At 35.5% G+C, this 19,741-nt stretch overlaps 1 protein-coding gene across 2 annotated transcripts in view; it reads left to right on the top strand.

The window, feature by feature from the left end:
* Window positions 1-19,741, top strand: part of ARHGAP5 (Rho GTPase activating protein 5) — a 55,913-nt gene that overhangs the window by 17,675 nt on the left and 18,497 nt on the right. Inside the window, exons 4-5 of one of the 2 annotated variants that reach the window (XM_056345492.1) lie at window positions 10,621-10,768; window positions 11,444-11,530. In XM_056345492.1, the coding sequence (XP_056201467.1) occupies window positions 10,621-10,768; window positions 11,444-11,529 (234 nt within the window). In that variant the 3' untranslated portion in view covers window position 11,530. The remainder of the gene's footprint in view (window positions 1-10,620; window positions 10,769-11,443; window positions 11,531-19,741) is intronic. The other variant, XM_056345491.1, reaches the window with a different exon arrangement.

The raw sequence follows: 19,741 nt of genomic DNA, 5'->3' as shown, positions 1-19,741 counted from the left end.
GGTTTTGTTTAATATTAAATCAGAAGCATTCCTGGTTAGGTAGATATTTTCTTTCTTGTCTCAAAATAAGTCAACCTTTTTAATATGATCTTTCATAGCATTTTAAAAATGTCCCTTTTAGCTTAAGTCTGACGGTACTTGAGTAGCATTTAGAAATAAGTTTTGTTCAAGTAGAGCATAGTTAAATTTTAGTAATGGATTAAATTCTGAATTGCATTTCCTAGTATGCAGCTGTGATTTGAATTACACATGGCTGATTTCAAGGGCACTAAATTTTCTTAAGGCTTACTCATAAGCATAGATAATGATGTCTTGTGGGTATATAATCATATGGTTAAAAATACTTTGAAGTTATTCTTTTTGGGAAAGTTAAATGTTTTTTAAAACAGTAATTTATATGCTTTTGATTGAAATAATCTTGCCACATAGAAATTGAAATGTAGTATTCATAATCCTACTGTTTCAGCTGTGTTAAGTTGACAGAAAGCTCCTCCGAGTTGGATATTTACACTTAAACTGTGTAGACTTGGTATAGTGGAGTCTTTTATTCCTGGCATTGTGTCAGGAAACCCCCTGATATCCAAAGCCTCCACTTTTGGCTTTGGCCTGTTGAGAGGCAGCCTGACTTGGAAGTTTCAGGCTATTTGAATTTTTATAGTGGTTAAGACTCTTGAAGAGTACAAAAAGCTGTTTCAAATTTTCTTTAACATACCTCTTGGTGGTGTTGTGTTGGTTTTTTATACTGTTCTTTACTTGCAAGTTGTGGTCCAGGGCTGATACTTTGAAATTAGTCAGAGAAAACTTTTAATAGTAAAGTGATGATGGAGAAAGCAAATTTAACTTGATAGCTAAAATGTTTGCAAGCATTCAAAATATGAGTACTTAATGTTTGATAAGTAGTGACTTCTATATGTGTTGAATTTCGTTATGTTGAAGTGAGCGTAGTTCCAGTTTTGTGATGAGTCATTCTAGTCCGTAATATACTCCTTTTGGTGTTTAACTGTTGATTATTTTTTTCTTTTCCAAGAGAGATGCAGTTTTACTAGTTTTGGAACTTATTCACTGTGTTTTCCTGTGTTCTTCTAGATGAGCAGCTAGCAGTCTTTAATTGCAAAACTTCAAAACTTAGTCATATTGTATTTTCCTTGTTCAGTGTTTTTTAGTCTATGTGAGGGATGTTAGTGCCCCACTGTTTACAGATTACTTGCTGGTTTTTTTGAGAAATTTGACCCCCTGAATGTGAAAGAGATAAGTAAAACATTTGTAGTCCTTTCTGAATATTTCTTAAAGCTCTTACTGATACTTTTTCTAAATTGTTCAGTTGTATGTAAAGGGAACATCAGATGCACATGTAGCTACTCTTGGTATAATTACAGTGATTCTGAAATATAGAAATCTTACAAACAAAACGAATTTGTTTGGAAAAACTCAACTTTTGAAGTCAGAGGTCCTCACTATCTCTGTCAAAGATTATGACTTGATTTGTTTTTTAATGATTTTTTTTTTTAAATCAGCTTCGTAGTATGCTGTTGCTTTTTAAAGCCCGAACAGGATATGTAACATTCTTGATACTCCTTTCCTCTTTGTTGATTTGAGGGTTTTGAGATCCCATGTGCTGGGTGAGTTTCTTGTACAGTATTGCAGAAAGCTCCTATGCAGTCATTTATGGGCTTTGCACGTTTTTTCAGTTACACAAAGCAAATTTCATTTGAAGACATAATTTGCCTATGCAAATTTTTACATTTAGAATTTTTTTAAAAAATCACGTTGGGGGGCATTGGTTTGTTTTGGATTATTTGGGTTTGGCTTTCTCCCCCCCCCCCCCCCCCCCAATTACTTTTAAAGTTACACACAATGAAAGTTTCTTAAAGTGCTATTTACTTTCGTCTTGGAGGTTCTGGAAAATGTTTTAAAGTCAGGGCCAGAATAAGAAAACGTTTAAAGATAATGTGTTTCGAGAAAGAGACATGACCTTGCTGAAGGATGCTTATTCTGTCCTGATGCTTCCAGGTTCCAGTCTCCCAACTTACTAGATGAAATCATATAAAGGTATGGGCACTAGGACAGATACAGTCATAGGATTCAGGTAGAAATTGAAGGGAAGAATGCAAGAGCTGGGTGGGTAGGAAGGAGGAATGGAGTTTTGGTGAACTACAGAATAGGAAAAATAAGAGTTCCTTTTTACAGCCTTGAAATTAGCAGCCATAGTTTGACTGATCTGCTAACACATGTACCAAACTTCTAAAAAATCTGTTGTGATACATGTTATTAAAAGCAGAAGTGAATAGTCAGAATTGTGCTACTTGTTGCTATTCAGAAGCATAAATTCAGATGTTTTACTGTGGATAGTATAGCCATGACAAATCTGTGGTGAGCAGGTAATGTTACTTGCAAGGGCCTTTAACATTGCTTACTACCAGAGGAAATTAAACAATCTAAAACTGAGATCAGTTCAGTAAATGTGCTTTGGTCTGAATTATTTGCCCGCTGTTGTTGTCCGTAACACCATGTTTGTTTCCTCAGATCTTGTTTCTGTATACTCGTAGTGAGAACTGGAAAAAACATCCTTGTGCTCTGTTTTCAGTTATCACAGAAATAATTCCTATGAAAACTTCTATTCCTCGTTCTCACTGTTCTGTAAAACTCATCCAGAACTTCAGTTTCCTCCGTATTGGTGAGGAATCTTCTAGCAGCTTCCAGTTTTCACCTTTCCTTGTGGTAACCTTTCTCCTGAAATGTTTTCTTCTGTTGTTATGTCTCTGACCTCCAAAGAGGTAATGAGAATATGACTGCTACTTGACCCAAGTTTTAGAAGATTAAAAATGGTTTTGTAATTCCCTCTGAACTTATGTTTTTGAATGAACATGGATGAACCTGTGTATAATATTGCAAAGAATGTCATAGCAGTGCATTACAAAATCTTAATGTTTATTGATCTGTACTAGAAATTACTGACACAACTGTGTGATCGCACCAAACTTTTTCGTAGCTGCAGTTATTGTCACTTAGTAACCACTGGCCTATTCTTGTCCTTGATAATTTGCAGCTAATGACTTCCTGCCATCTAGTACAGGTGGTTTATAGTACATGTGTATTATAGTACATGTACATTATAGTATGTGCTATATGACATTCCAGTACATGATTTTTCCCTTAGCCTATGACTTTGTCCTTTTTGTTGTTGAATATCATCTTGTTTCTGTTACTCCAGCTGTTGTGGTAGTTTCCTATATGCCACCATTAAATGCCTTCCTAAAGGCTAGATTGGTAAACCCAACTGATTGTTGTAGTTTCTTTGCCTCTAGAAAAGAACATGTTTCCAACAAAGAAGGTTGAATCTGTCTAACATAGTCTAACTTGTGATGTGTCCACCTGTATCCTATTTCATGTTATTACCGTGTTTCTAAATGTTCTGAAATATTTATTGTATGGCCTTGCATGTGCTGTTAACAAGTGGATTGTTAAACTTTTTCTGGTAGGGAAGTAGATGAAGAAAACTGGAGAGAAGGAGAGAAAAGAAAGCAGACTGCCCTCAGTCATAGGACGTTTTAACCAAGTTATGTGGAGTTGTTTGTGCACACTGTGCATGTTGTGTGCCAATATTTGTTAAGATATGATGTGCTCTCCCCCCCCCCCCCCGGAACTTTTTCTGTAGAAGTTTCTCTTATGAAAAAGCGCCTAGTCCAGTCCTTTCCGCTGTTACTATGCGAAGTATCTCTCAGATTAAATGTGTTTTCCAGAGTGAAGTCTCCCCTGTATCAACACGCTTTCTATGTTTGATTGTTTCCTTACCGTTGTGCAAACTTGGAAGAACTAAGCACAGAGTACTATGTTCACATGCAACTTTACCCCTGTTGTTTCTGCTTTACAAAGTTAGACCTCTCCAGCTGAACTGTGTGCTCATTCATCTCCATGTCTTTTTTTCAAAAATTGCAGGTGGGAGCTACACAACTACAGGTAGATGCTTATCTCAATTAGAATCTTTATTGCTGTAATATTAAGGTCTAATACAGGACATTATTGTGTGTTGATACCCACCAGACTCTTTAAAAGCAGCAGCCTTAGTTTTTGATTTAGTTAACTCGATGAGTTTGGAGATATGGAACATCAGAGAAAATGCAGAAAATTTCAGGACATGAAAGGGCAGTGAACATTCCTAGAGGATAAGGATCCTGCTGGAGGAAGTCTTCTTACACCTCAGACAGGAGGATCCTCTTCATGTGTGTGCATTAACCCTAAAGCTGCAACGGTCATGCAGTTTATGCCTTGATACAAGGCACAAACCACAGTGCTCCTTGGCTTTTCGTTGTTCTCACCATGTTTTAGTCGTGTAAACAAGCTTCATGGAAATATTTTAAAATTATTTATCCATTATTATTGATCTTCTATTATTATTACTTTTGTTGTATATATAATAATTGCAAGTTATTTTTGACCCTTGTCTTAGTAATTCCCTGTATAGCAGGAAGCCTGCCTGATCCAGGAACTTGTAGCTATTCCATGCAGATACAAATAATAACCTTATTAATCTTTACTATGGAATTGATGAGTATTAAAAAATTACCCATTTAATTTAGAGCTGTTATCTTTGTGAACACTTTGAGATATGTTGAGTATCTACGCTGTGTTTTTTCCCCCTCTTATAAAATATAGTTCATTTAGTTTTTATCTTCCCCAGCATATAAAGAAATGCAAATATCCTGAATATATTTCTGCAAAGAGAAAGGCAGAGCCTCATCTTGAAATAAATTCTGCAGGCTTCTTGCCTTGTTATGGAAAACATTTTGTAAAAGGATGAATAAGATTAGTATGAGTATCTTTCATTTATTTGTGTGGAAGAAATTATTTGGAGTACTTTTGAAACAAGTAGTAACTACAGAGATCTTGTAAACAATATAGTAAATTAACTGACCAGTGATAATGCCATTGTTAAAAGTTATTAAATCTGAAAAAGTTTCACTATTTTTGTTTGTTGACCAATAGTCAATAATTTTATTATTCAAAGTCTGATCACTTTTTTTTGTTGTTACTTTTTTTTGTTGTTGTTGTTGTGACTGGAGTTTCCACCTTTGGTGTTCAATTAAATCTGAAAAACGGTATTTTAAAACATTAAGCCTTGTAATCTTGTTTGCAAACATTTGTTGTTTCCAAAGAAGATTGTGAATTACATTCTTTCTATTTTCCTTTATACCAAGATGATTGTAAGATGCCTTTTAATTTACATTAACCTGAAAACTTGTCTCAGTATTTTAGCAAGAAAAATCCACTAGCACCTAGAAGGATTTTTTCACATGTCTTACACTGACTTGTTTTAGAACACCATAGTTGTAGTACAGGTTTGACATCTATTTTTCTATGCTGAAACTTGTTTGCTCTCATTATAATTTCAAAACTATATGAAATTTTGTGTTGCAGCTATTACTGAAATAGTGTCAGGAGCTGTATAGCCCGTGTGTGTTGATCTCAGTTTTAATAAAACTGTGGTAAACATGTGAGAAATGGGAGATCAACTTAGATTTTTATTCAGCTGTTCTAGTGTCAGTTCAGTGGTTGATTTAGCAAAGTACTGTCTACTTCAGACTGGAATGTGCAGTGATTATTTTTTTTTTTTTCTTCTGAGGAGTATAGGAAATATCAAAATCTGTACTTTCAGGTTTCATCTGTTCAAATTTAACACTTTTAAAATGCATGTTTGGAGCCATATGCCTTCTTGAGCCTCCATAGTTTAAAACTTAGTATAACAAGCTGTAACTCTAAAAATGGCAGAAGGCAGGAGGGGAAGAAAGACAGAGCATGTCGGGGACTATCTTCTGCATTATTCATGTTGTATAGTTTCTGACGAGCTAGCCATGGATTAGAGATTACAAATACTTTATTGAGCCTATAAAATGAATGCTGTTCATACTGTGTCATTTTATGAAGTATTTTAATAGTCCTGAAAATATTGACTTTGCCCTCTATGACCTAGGGCTGACTACAAATGAAGCAGACAGAAAATATTCTTTGTTTTAAAAGTAGTAGTGAAATGTGTGGGAGGTAGAGAAGTGGCTGAATTTCCCATTTGATAAATTATGGTGGTAGTTCCGATGGGATGGAGGTGGGGGGGGGGGGGGGGGGGGGGGGGGGAAGAAGGGAGCCCATCTTGAGCAGAGAGGACTTGCTAGAGTAAGCAGTCCATCAATAAAGGGGGTTGATAGCTAGGTTTAGGCAGTTTTTCAGTTTTCTAAGTTAATTTTGAAAGGTTGTATTTAAGTGCATTGTACTCTCAAGACTCGCAGACAATGAGTGGTGCCTAGCTAGTTCCCTGGCACCTACAGTCAAGAGGGTTAATCTTGAGTATGCCTCAAATCCACATTTTCAGTTTGATGCTTTTTTAAAAATAATATTTCTAGTTTTGAAATCAAGAATTGTATACTGTGCTGTGTTAGAATACATGTTTTCTTGTTTACCTTGTCTTTTATTGAGAGGACTTCAGGTAATCTTTTGCAACATGTATTTCAGTGATCAAACTACTGTAATTAAATCAATATTTCAGGTAAATGCCTTTGGTATCAGTGACTCAAGACAAGTTTGCGATTCTCAGAGTTAAAGTGCTTTCCTGCCAAAATATGTAAGGATCAGCTGGAGGTTTGGCGTTGACCTCTGTTAGGGTATGAAGAGAAGTTGTCTTTGGCAAGACAAGTACTTTCACAAGTAGTGAAACCCATGCTGGAAAGCTCAACATTAGTGCAGCAATCAATTATTTAAAAAAACCCCAAACCAACAGATTTATATGAAAAATAAGGATTTCAGCTTTATGGTGTTGGACTTGTATTTTAATTACTAACATGAAACAGTGGTATATGAAACAATGAGCTTTTTGCTAGGATAAGCTAACAAAACCTTTCTAGAATAAGCTAACAATAACTTGGTGCCTATTAGTCCTTTTTTATTATGATGTATAAAAAGCATACAAAAATGTCTTGGACTGTGCCTAGGTTAGTGCTCTTTGTATGCAGTATTAGGGGACTGCTGTATTGTGGGGAGTGGGTCTATTGGGCAGAACTATTGAACTGAAAATACCGGTGGCAAATTCATAATCTCTCCATCAAAATCTAGGAATTTAGAAATAATTCACTTTTTTTCAGGTGTTGTTTAAATGAACAATTTAATGTTTAACAGTGTTTTTGTTTGATATTGTTTCATTAGAAAACTTCTAAAAGTTAATTTTACCCAGAAAAAAATATGATGGTCATTATGTTGACTAGTAGATTTTAAAGTTCAATGCTATGACTGATGGATCAGAAAAGCTGTTATTTTCTCAGGGTGGGGAACACAGATGAAAAAAAAGCTTTCACTTAAGCTTATTTTTCTTAGAAATAAGACTTGTATCTTTTCCTAAAGTCAGCTGATCTTTTGACAGAGATCAGGCTTTTTGCACAGTGACATGGCTTTACTTTCAGAACAAGTTTTTTACCTGAGAAGTCTACAACTAAGGAAAGTGTGGAAGTCTCAAATCAGGAAATAACATGGTGTTTTTTTAATACCTTAAAGTTTTGTTGTTAATTTGCAGATGTTTTGGTGTTTGGTTGGTTGGTTTTTTTTGGTGAAGATTGTGTAGATAGGATTATTTGCAGGAAGATTTGATTTGCACTGTCACTGGAGAGTTTGCCTACTCACATGCCCCAAAAGAAAGGGAAATCATGAGTAAGGTATTTAAATAAATATTGGATGGGAGGGAGACAAAATATGTAACGGGAAATAACTGATAAAATTATCATTGTAACTTTGCAATGTGAAATCATAATTTCACGCTTGTGGGGTAGCCCTGCAATGATCACCTCTTCTCCTGCCTTACATTTGGATCAGTTTGAAAAGGACTTCAGGGTCTGGTTTTTTTGCTTTATCCTTTTATTCTTTATTATTTTTTAAATTCTGTAGACAAATTCTTGCTTTCCAAATTGGAGAGTAAACTGTTTCAGCAGACAACTCATCTAAGAAACCTTTCTGCTTTTTTGAGTGTATGTCATACTTGATATGTCAGTTCCTTACAACCATTCTTGTAAACACAGGACAACTATTAGAAGAAAACATTATTTATTCTGGCTTTGCAGACATATTTGATATTTCATACTATGTCCAGGTATTCTATGCAGTAATAATATCCATTAGTATCATAATTGTCATAAAAATTCTGTAAAATCCTAGTTTATTATTCTATTAACTGGATTGCTTTCCAATCACACCAACAAAATCTGTTTATATTTAATTATTTTATGCTAATATCTTGTCTTAGAAAAAGACTGTGTGTCTCTGATTATCTGCTGGGTCTGAAATACACAGTCTGAATGTAGATCCATTTATTCTAAGATGGTGTGGATGTGCACTGAATACCTTGGGGGAAAAAAACAACACTTTTTCATTGTTCTAATGTATGTCTCTCTAAAATGATATTTTCATTTAACATTTGACAAAGATGTTTTCACTGAGTGTTACAGGTTCTTTAGCTTCAGCTTGGCCCTTCCAGCTGCTGCTTATCTGAACTGGTGTTGCCTCTAAATAAATACAATTTTGCCACTAAAGAGAAAATGGCTGATGAACTAGGTTGGGTGCTTGGGACATCAAAGCAGGGACTGTTGCAGTGAGTAGGAGAGAAGAAAAAGAAAAAGCTGTTTCTAATCTGAAGGCATATACTAGTGAAAGCATAGATATCTTAGTCAAGATGAATAAAAGTGACCCAAGGAGCTGACAGTTGAAAAGAATGCTTTCAGATATAGTCTGCTTTAGTCATGAAGGTTTATCCTAAAGTTTTATCCTAAGCTTTTTTCTAAACTTTTAAGTAAAATTTTCATTAAATTTAAATTTTCAGTTAACGTAAAACTTTGAGAATTGAATTGCTGGAAAACAATTTCTTTCTAATGTTTTGGAGAATGCTCTAGTAAATATTCCTTCCTTCTAAGCTGTAAGTGCCAAACCTTTTCTAGAAATCCCAAATTTGAAAGATACGCAATATTTTTTTTTGCTACCCTTCTGTTACTGGGGCCGGTCACAGGTACTCTGCTGCTGATTGTCTTACAAAGAGACATTCCACATAAAAGGTTTCACCTGTGTATTATATTATTGAAAGGCTTTGATTAACAGAGTTGTTTCTTTATCAAATGTTGGAGAAGTTCCACAGGTGCTGTAGGGTGATGGTTGGAGAAATGTTCTTTAGGCTGTAGTTTCCACTTTCCCTCCAACTTCAGCTCATTAATTCTCAGTGGGCAAGATAATAATGAAATATGTACCTTACTGAATTGAAATTTGAGGTAGTCAGTAAGCAGTGATTGAGCAAATTTGATGGTGGTTAACTGTTAACTTTTTTTTTTTACACAAAGTGATTGAAATTCAAGACTCTTCTAGATGTAAAATGCAGAAACAAGACATTTTGTCTTAATAGTTAATTGAGGTGTAGTCTTATTATACATTTTAACATTCTCAAAACCTTAAATTGTAATTTGGCTGTTGTTGTGCTTTTTGTTTTTCTTTTATACTATTGGATGTTGACTGAAGAGCTTTTATATGAAAATGTAACTTCTTTTAACTAACTTCTCTACTGTATATAAACTGTAGGTAAAATGCTGAAAGGGTGGTCAGGCATTGGAACAGGCCGCCCAGGGATGTGGCGGAATCACGTGTTCAAAGTGTTCAAAAAACATGTAGCTGCAGTGCTCAGGGACACGGTTTAGTGGTGGACTTGGCAGTCCTGGGTTAATGGTTGGACTTGATCTTAAAGGTCTGTTCCAGCCTAAATGGTTCTATGATTTTAATGGTGATGTTCATTCAGTTTCCATATTCAGTTGCCAATATACAGCCAATTGATTGACCATTGAATATGGCTATCTCTGAATATTTTCATTAACAGTCAAGAGATGAAACATGGTATCCAATGCAGTATATTGCAGTTCTTGTAATTGTTCAAGGGTGGTTTATCAGTTGAACTGATAAAAGCCCCTCTCCAAGCAAGAAAATTCCATGTGAAACTCATTGTCTTACTAGATTCAATTGGGTGCGGACTTCCTTTTGGCTCAAGATCTTGTGCCTGTAACAAAGCAATCATGCTTTATAGGAGTGCCTGCAACTCTAAGATTGATTACTATATGCTCTGCATCATCATGTTTCTATTCTAGCATAGTTACACTATAAAGGTTATTTAGTGTCTTTAATGAGATGCATACAGAAAACCCTTTTTTGTTTTGTTTTGATATGACACTCAGTCCTGTCCTAAAGATTTCTGTGGAGGTGTGGTTCTGGTGGGATTCATAGAGACTCTTCTGTGAGTGGTGCTGAAAGTTTGTATGCAGACTTGTCATAGAACTCTAAACAACAAGTAGTGTGTTTATTTTTATTCCTACGGTGTTTCAATTACTGATGCATTGGGTGATCCAGTTCCTAATGTGATACAAAAATGACCAAATTTATTAGAAGTTATTTGAGTGCTTTGTCTCTAACGTATGCTATTTTAAAAGTACATTTTTTTTTTTTCAGTCTGCCTTAGAGGAATTTTTAATGTCTGATAGCTGTATAATCTCTTTGTTTTTACTGAATGGTTACAATATGAATTAGTTAAAATATTACTTAAATAACTCTGTTTTGTTGTAGCCGAAAAAGAAAACTAAGACATTCAATCCTCCAATCCGTAGAAACTGGGAAAGTAATTACTTTGGGATGCCCCTACAGGATCTGGTTACACCTGAGAAACCGATACCTCTGTTTGTTGAAAAATGTGTGCAATTCATTGAAGATACAGGTAAGATAGGAGAACTGTTGGAGGAAAGACTTTCCCACTTTGCATACTGAGTAAAGCCTTTCATTTTCTGTTTTAAAATATTTTTAGAATTTTATCCTGGAAATAAATAATTATGGGAGAAGCACATTTTAAAAGTAGAATATGCTCTCTAAATTGTATGCTTAATATGTGATGGTCTTTTGTCTTTATTTACACAAATATTTAATTTCTTTCTGACAAACATTTGAATTTAACAATTTTTTCATGTAATTTAAAAAACTTGTATTTTTTTCTAATGCCAAATGACTTTTAACCTGATGACATTTCAGTCTTATATGTCTCACTGTAGCACTCTGTTTTAATTCAAATTTTAAAAACTTCTGAAATCCACTTTTTCCAACTGCAGAAAATGGGCACTTCATATGGCTTAATTAGCTTGCTTTCTTTATTTTACCGATAAATGTAGTTTTGTACTTTTAACTTATACAGAAATGGAAACATTTGTTTTTCTAAATACTGTGTAATTCTACATGGAAAATGATAATCAGTTTAACTTGCAGATTTCCAGTTGAATGTAAAATATTAACATATATGTGTGTGCACTGGGATGAAATTTCACAGTATGGTTTTCTCTCTCTTTTTTTTTTTTTTTTTTTTTTCCTGGCTCCCTGGTTGTGTGTTTGTCACTGCTTTCAGCCTATTTACTGTGTGACCATGAGGCGAATAGGATGATCTTGCTGGTCCAACAGAAGACTACATTTAGGAGTGGGGAATTGTGTTGAGGTTTGGGACTGACCTGTGGTTGGGTTTGGTTTTTTTTTTTGTTTTTTTTTTTAAAGATGGTGAGCATCGGTTTTCTGTTAGTGTGTAGATCTTGCTTGCTGTGAGGTTGCCTGAATGCTGTATTGCTGTATTTGAAGCAAATGAGAGTATGAAACTGACTGACTGAAGCTGAAACGTGAGCAGGACCATCTTTTGATGGGTGTCTGCAGTTCAATATTGTTTAGCGTGGGGTAAAACTGCACCTTTTCTCAACATTTCCTTAGTTCTGTAATACAATTTTGGCTATACGATGACAGTAGCAGTTTTAGCAGGAATAAAACTGATAGATATTCTTTCTTAAACTAAAATTCACATTTACTGCTATCTGTGAGAGTAGTGTTTCTGGAAGAATTACTGCAGGTGGTACGCCTAATGACTGTTTTTGAAGACTTAAATACTGCATTAATGCAATGAAAAGAATTAGGTGAAATCTTAGGCACTGATCTTTTGGGAGTTAGATATGTTAGTATAAATCTGTCTTTAAACTTTACCTGCTATTGATTCCTTGCCTGAAGGTAATAGCTGTGTTTTCTTCCCTCTTGCTTTTGCTTTCCCCACCTCATCCAGGAAAAAAAAAAAGGGAAGGAGAAAGAAGGGCAAGGAGTAATAGGGTGGTATAGACAGTTTTATATTTTGTTCGCTATTGTATGTAGCAAAAAAACCAAATTAAAACAAATCAACATAAATTTATGGGTGAGTCACTGTCTGAATGTGTTTTCTTTAAAAGTGGCTACATGCAGCTACTATGTATAGCTATATAAAATAAACATACACCAGTAATGAAGACCAAGTGAATTTTGAAGTTTGTAGGATCTGGAAGGTAGTATCTTATATTTGAGCATGCTTAACTTTATAAGAATGCTTTCAAACAACAAAATTATAAATCTAGATCTAAAGAAAATTGTATTTGCTTATAAGTAATGGTGTCTGTTATCTGACTTTGTGGTAGGCTTTTGAAAGGAAGTGTAGTATTTCTCCAAAAGGATTTTCACCAACTTGTGGGGCGAGAGAGAACTAGTATTGTGGGAGTATGATTTGTCATCTTTTTTTCCTTATAATAGTCAAATAGTGCAAACATCCAGAAGATTTAACACTTTATTCTCCTCTAATCACCTGTCTTTGAGGAATTAGATGTTTAGTTAAGCTTCTGATGTTTTCAAGATGTGAGTGGCTCCTCAAAAGTGGTGACTTGGGAGGTACTGCATTACCTTTATTTGGTTGAGTATTTGTTAGTTCATCCTGGGATGCTGCTGTGCAGCTACTGAAAGCTGGAGAACTTTAATTCTGGACATACATGTAAGCTGGACAACCATTGTGCCATCTGTATGCCTTTTTTGTGGCTGTGAAGACCATAGTTGTCCTGCTGTTTCTGTTAAGCACTTAGCAAAGATGGAAGAAAACCTCTACTTTTTATCTGTATTAGATTTTTTTTTTTCCTCCTACGCTGAATTCTGTGTAAGTAGCTTTGGTTGTTCTTTTCAACTTTATACTTGGCTGTGGGAATTTTATTTTTGGTGTTTATTATTTTTATGTTGGGTTAATATTCTGTAGGTATTTGAGTTTCAAGCATTGTTCTGATGGAACATATTTGTTGCCTTTGAGGAGGTTGTTCACTTGCATTGTCTTCAAATCCTGTGCTGAGATAGTCTCAAAGTCAGTGATGTGAGCCTGTCTGAGAGAAAATGCCACAAATACGGTTTTGGAGATGATCAGTCTGCAGAAGGCAAGTTGGGGTCTGTTGGCTTCAGGTGGGAATCCAGAATGGTACCGTTCCCCTTTGACAAAGCTGCTTGGCCCTGGGGAATCATCCCAGTACTTCAGCTGTCTTTTAGCAAGTCAGCCTAGTACCAGTACTAACCGAACTGAATGCCGGTGTTTATTGTCATTGCCTTTTTATTCAAGAAGTGCAGTCTTTCCCAACTCTTCCTGAATGAGGCTAATCAGTATATTTCTCTTACAGATGATGTATTTGTTCAGCTTTTCCTTTTAAGGTACTTCTGTGAAGTGCAGCTCCTTCCCTTTGTATTACCACATACAATTTGTATTGTGGCTGAATTGCACATGTTTTTGCGACGATATGATTAACCTCAAATTGAAGAGCTAATTTTCATGTTCTCTATCTCTGCCTCATGAAATTATACAAAACAGTGTGTCGTACCCACTCACCTAAATTGTGACTGAGGCTAGAAAGTACGCAGTGTGAAAAAAGTTTTCTCTGCTTTGTTTTGGATGCTTAGATGAGAAGATGATATCAGAAGGTGTTGTTGAAGATTTGTGCTCCACCGTAAACCTTAAAGAATTGAGTGCATGCAGAAAATACCATCAGATTTTTGTTTTACCATACTCTTCTGGAATATCCTCATAAAAAAAAAATCATCTGCATCAGTAGAAAAGGAACAATATGGAAAAAATTAAGTAAATCCAGGAGCTGAATAGCTCTAGCTTTTTATAAATAAACAGATTTTTTTATTTTGAAGGAGCTATACAGATGCTGTCAGGTTAAAGGGAGATCTGGTAGAGATAAGGGATCCTAAGTCAGGGCCTACAGATGTAGGGGTTTTTTTGTGTGTTTCTGTTTAGTTTGCTATTTTCTGACAAGAAGTTTTATTCTGAACTGGTTTAGCTTTATGGAGTCAACTAATTTCTGGTTTTGAAAGATAACCTAGTGCTTGAATCCCTTTTGGAATCTTCTTGATAGTATTGGAAGTAGAAAATGAGGGAGTGAAGTGGTTAATACGTGAACAGATCTAAACCTAATAAGCAGCAAGTATGTATCAGAACCTCCGTTTCAGCTGCCCTGTGTACTCGCTGCTGGTACTGGTAGTAGAAAGCAGTAATACTACATAGTACTTTGTCTTGTTAGAACCTATTGATTAAAAAACACTTTGTAAAATACCATGTAAGGTTATCTTAAATTTAATAACACTGTCACTTCTGGATAAGGAGTGAGGAAAGGTTGGATAAATACTGTAAAAAAGCTTGCTTGAGTATTTATGCATTCTCCGTGATTATATGAAAACCTTTTCTCTATTGAAGCCTTTCATTTTTTAATTCATTGTAATTATAGCAGGATGAGTAATTTTTTGGCTGGTTGTCAGAGCTCTTGTTGGTTCATTTAACAAGATGATCAAAACAATTTTTACCTTTCAGGTAAGTAAGTTGATAATGGTGAATTACCAAGTTTTTCACTAAATGGCTTGGTATAGATGTATAATGTTTTCAGGAAAATGTGTTTTCTGGTAAAGATATTGCAATCTTATCTGTAACCTTCTACAGACTATATAAACACTTACCTATCATTAGTGACATAGCGTAAGCTATAAGCTGCTGGTGTTTGTATGCTCTGTCACATTCTTTGGAAATCAATGTGTAACTTGCTCCTGAGGGCAGCTAGTTAAAGTGACTTTTTGACGTTGGTAGTTAACTTTCAGTTATGGGTTTCCAAAAGAAGAATTTGATGATACGGTTGTTCTGGTGTATTTTGTTGCTTTCTCCTGATGGACTGAAGGTCATTGTGTTATGTCACTTGCAATGAACTTACAAAGTGTATTGGTTTTCTACAAACTAGGTTTATGGAAATGTATTTAGCAGGGAAACTAAAGTATAATTTTCTTAAAACTGAAGTCGCGTTTTTTGTGCAGAATAATGGTGATGTGAGATGTGCTAGAAAAAAAATGAACTAATTTAAAAAAAAAAAATCTATCCAATGTAGACCATTACTTTTTTTTTAGTACAGCTCATTTTTTCTAAATGTAGGCAGAATTCAGATAATTGTTGAAGCTAAGCTGTTTAACTGTATTAATAGTGTGGATTCTGTGTTTCTCTAAGAATTATGTAGAGAGTAAGTAGGATTTTTTGATAATTTTGAGAGAATGCAATGCAGATTTCTGAAGGCTAATTTAATGTTTACCTTCAAAATGCTGGTATGATTTGAATTTTCTGTTGCAATACCATGTGGAAATATATATTGAATGTCTAATTTTAAGTGGAAAAGCTCACATGTTTATGGCAAGTTTGTAGCTCGAGTGTTTTGTGAACAATAAAATTTTTATGCTGTTTTACATGACACCAATTTAATTTCAAGTACTGTTTGTGTGCTATTCAACACATACTGTTGTTGATTATTTTTAACTTTCCCAAACTTATAATAATGTGGGAAAAAATTACTCATGCTCACCGATAGTATTAGCTTATGAGGGTCTTCTAATATTTCAGTATCTTTTTTTAAATTGGTTTTGGATTTGATTTTTTTCATTGTTGAAAAGTTTGGTATAAATTACGTTCTGTTTACTGAGGAAGGAGGCATCAAATTAATATGAATACTAGTACAATTTTGCAATGTAATGAATTTAGCTCTTGACTATTTGCAACTGTAATAATAATAGCAGTATTTTAATGTGATTTTCCTCTGGGTTTTCAAATATTTTTTTTAAATCTTTGTAGAATACTGACATTCCTGTGCTTCATTGACAAGATTAGAAATTTTAGATTCTGTACTTCATAGAAAACTGATAGCATTAATACAGTGCTAATTCTACATGAAACAATTTAGGGAAGATAAGCTTATTAGAATAATATGAATTTTAATAATTTAGTTACTCAATTTATGTCAGACAAGGAATGGAATAAAGAAGGATGAATGAATTTGAGCCATATCTCATTTAATGTCTCACATGGTCTTGGTAGGGAGCTATAGGTGAAATTAAAAGTTTTGTACTTGCTATGTTTGCAGTAATCACTGCTTTTGATATTGATGCCACTTTGTAATGCTGTTAAATTAACAACTTTGGAGGTAATGCAAGTAAAAGAATACTGCCTTCTGTGAATTTCCCTCTCACCTAAGTTATACCCAGGTCTTTACATTGAATCTGCCATGAGGCTGGATTTTGACTTTGAAAGTATAGATAATGCGAAGTTTGTCTTTAGAGAATGAGGATTGGGTAGAAATAGGCAAAGAAGATGAGTCAGCAGCACCTGCTGAGGTCAAAAGGCTGGTAAATCATTGAAAAGTATTAATAGTGGCTGCAAAATCCAGAAATTCAAGATTAATTATCTCCCCTTTTATTCAAAGGGCTTGGGAGAGCTAGAAGCTTTTAAGGCGCTGTTCTGTTGGACACAGAAAATAGAATAGGACAAGAGTGGCCATCCTCCTTAGCCTTATGTATGAGATCCAGCATTCTGAGGGTAGTTTCATAAGAAACAGTGTAATAGCCAGTACGATCCTTTCCTGCTGTATGCTTCTGTTGCTTTTAATTTTGGGTGCTTGTCAGACATCTCTGAATCGGTGGAGTTCACTGTCTTGGAAAGCTACATCAGCAAAAACGGACAAGGTCCTGCTGTGTAGCATTACAGCTGGTAAGTTAAGGGTCAAATCCATGTCAAAACAAGTGCAAGGCATGGAGCAGGGCTATGTAGCTAGGAGCAAGGGAAGGATAGAAAGAGTGATTGATGAGGCAGGGAGTTAGACAATCTTTTTCAGTTATAATGTTCAATTAAGTTGACCCAACTGCCCATGAAAGTACATGTTTAGCAAAAAAAATGCATAGGCCGTGGTTGTTACTATCGATTCTGGATGGAGTAACAATAGAGTTAAATAGCCCTACAGTACATTTTGTACCCTCATGAAGTGTGTGAGTGATCCTAGTGGTGTAGTTAATATATTCAAGGCCAGGGCTTCCATTCAGGGGAGTGTAGACAAGCTGGAGGAATGGGACAACAGGAACCTGATGGAATTCAACAGGGACAAATGGAGGGTCCTGCAACTAGAATTGCAAGGACTAAACTTCTGCAGTGGTACATGTTGAGGACTTGAATGGCAGGATAGCAATGCTGCTGAAAAAGATCTGGGGTTGGGGTGCAGAATAGGCTAAGCATGAGTCAATTGTGCATCCTGCTAATGATGCCGTCCATATTGGACTGTCCCAACAGACGGGTAGGCACTACAGCAACAGAAGTGATTATTTGTTTTTACTCTGCACTTGTTAGACCTCATCTGAGATACTGTGAGAAAGGTGTTGACAACTTTGGTTGGGTCTAGCCACCAAACAAGTGGGTTTGTTCAGCTTGGAGAGGGAAAGGCTGAAGAGATACCCAAAAATGACTTAAAGTTGCAGCCAAGGCTAAAGTACTGAAGTCCATGGCAGGAGGAGCAGAGACAATGATCATTAAAATATGAGGTTCCAACTAGAAAGAAAGGAAAGACTCTTGTCCTGAGGATATTTAAGCACTGGTTCAGGTTGCTCAAAGAGGTTGTGGGCACTGTGTCCTTGGAGATACTCAAGATCAGATTTCGGAAAGCAACCTAGTCTGAATTCAGTGATGACCCGTGTTTGAGCAGAAAGTTTGATAGATGACTTCCTGAGGATCCCTTCTGTGATTGCTTCAACATTAAAATAGAATACATTTCAGCAGTTAAGAAGCTATATACCACTTTGTGTTTTGCAACTTGGGAATTAATCACCAGGGAGGAAACCCTGTCCAAACTTGAGAGGAGGGGGAAACAGGCATCAGTTGTTTCTCCTAATGGAAGACCGACTACCAGACGGGTGGAGGAGGAGCACATGCATTAATTCATTAGTGTGTGAGAATCACTGAAAACAAATATGTTTTGAAATACTCATAAACACGTTGTGCACTTGAGCTGTATTGCTAATTAAGGTATCGCTTCAAAGGGAACATCATGGGAATTACATAAAGAATTCCTAAACAGTGCAGACAGGACCAAGATATCAATATCTTTTGCAGAGTACTGACAGTGCTTACGCTGCTCCTCTTACTCCCCTAGCTTTTTCCAGGCCCAAAGTGACCAAACAGCCAGTATGCCTGGAAAATTAGAGTATCTTCAGATGTCACCCGTATTTAATGAAGTAAAGAATGTGCCTACCTTTTTCTAGGTGTGTTTGGCATGTCCTATTAATTGAAGTCTTTTATTCTTTTTTCGAAATGAACAGGCCCTGAAATATGTGATTGAGCGATGCTTCATAAAATGATTGAGAGCTTGTTTAATAATTGGTTAACGTATATGATAGAAATGTTAATTCAGCATTGGCTGAGAGCTGCCTGTTCTTTGAGTCTTTAAAAAGTACTCCTTATTTTCTTACACTGCTTACTTTTTATCAAACTTATCATTATTCTTTAAGTTATATTTTTATAAGAAGCAGTAAGACACTTATTTTTGTGTCTGGTTTTCAGTGTGTGAATTGAACGTCATGGATATTTAAAGGCCAGTGTTGATAGGCACAGATAACACCTTGTATGTAGAATTTTAAATGTATTTTATGTAAGTCAGTTTAGTTGCTAGACTCTTAATTGACAAGAGTTTAGATTCTTTGCTCTGTAATTACATTCATAGAAGTTACCATTCTAGATCAGTAGGGTGGTAGTTCCTTTAGTCTTGTGCAGTCTGGGTAGCACAGGGGTTGGGAAGCAGTACACCGGGTCAATCTGTGAAATAAAATTCTAGAATTGTATAGATCCCAAAATTTACAAAAGTAGGTGTGGGAATGATAGCTTCAGCTATTGTGGTGATGAATGATTCCTGAAAAGTTCAAATGGTTGCTGTAGAGGAAGGATTTAAGCTGGGGAGAGAGAGAGACTTGCTGTGATTAGGTGGCACATATTCAGAAATGGAGACAGAGCAATGGTAGCGGAACCTGGCTATGGATGTCAAGTTGGCAGATGCTGTGTGACTTTTTTTTTTAACAGACTAAATATGAATATAGCTGTTGTCACTCAGGAAAAAGCTTTAAAACCATTATAGACAGTTGTCTGAAAAATTTAAACTCTTAGTACTTGCTATCAAGTAAGCAAAAAAGAGTTAGAAGAATTATGAGTGTGTGATATGGGGGCCGGGAGGAAATCATGCTGTTATGTAATTCCAGGGTATGCAGGCAGTTTGAATTGGTTACAATTTGGGTCAGTCTGTCTTAGAGTAGAAAAGATTGGGAAAAGATACTTCATATGACAATAATAGTAACTCTTGGATAAAAAAAGAGACTGAAATGATTAACTTAGAGAATTTCTGAGGAAAGGAAATTACATAGGTTTTTATAAATATTGCTGGGAAAGAGCAGAGAAGTTACTGCTTCTTGTTAATAAAGAAAAAAAGATTTTATGAAAACTTCAGCTACTGAGCATAAACCTAGTGTGCTTTCATGATGTGCATTCCTGAAT

Source organism: Falco biarmicus, chromosome 7 (assembly GCF_023638135.1).
Source record: "Falco biarmicus isolate bFalBia1 chromosome 7, bFalBia1.pri, whole genome shotgun sequence".
NCBI classification, from domain to species: Eukaryota; Metazoa; Chordata; class Aves; order Falconiformes; family Falconidae; genus Falco; species Falco biarmicus.
This window is presented reverse-complemented; position numbering and strand designations above follow the sequence as displayed.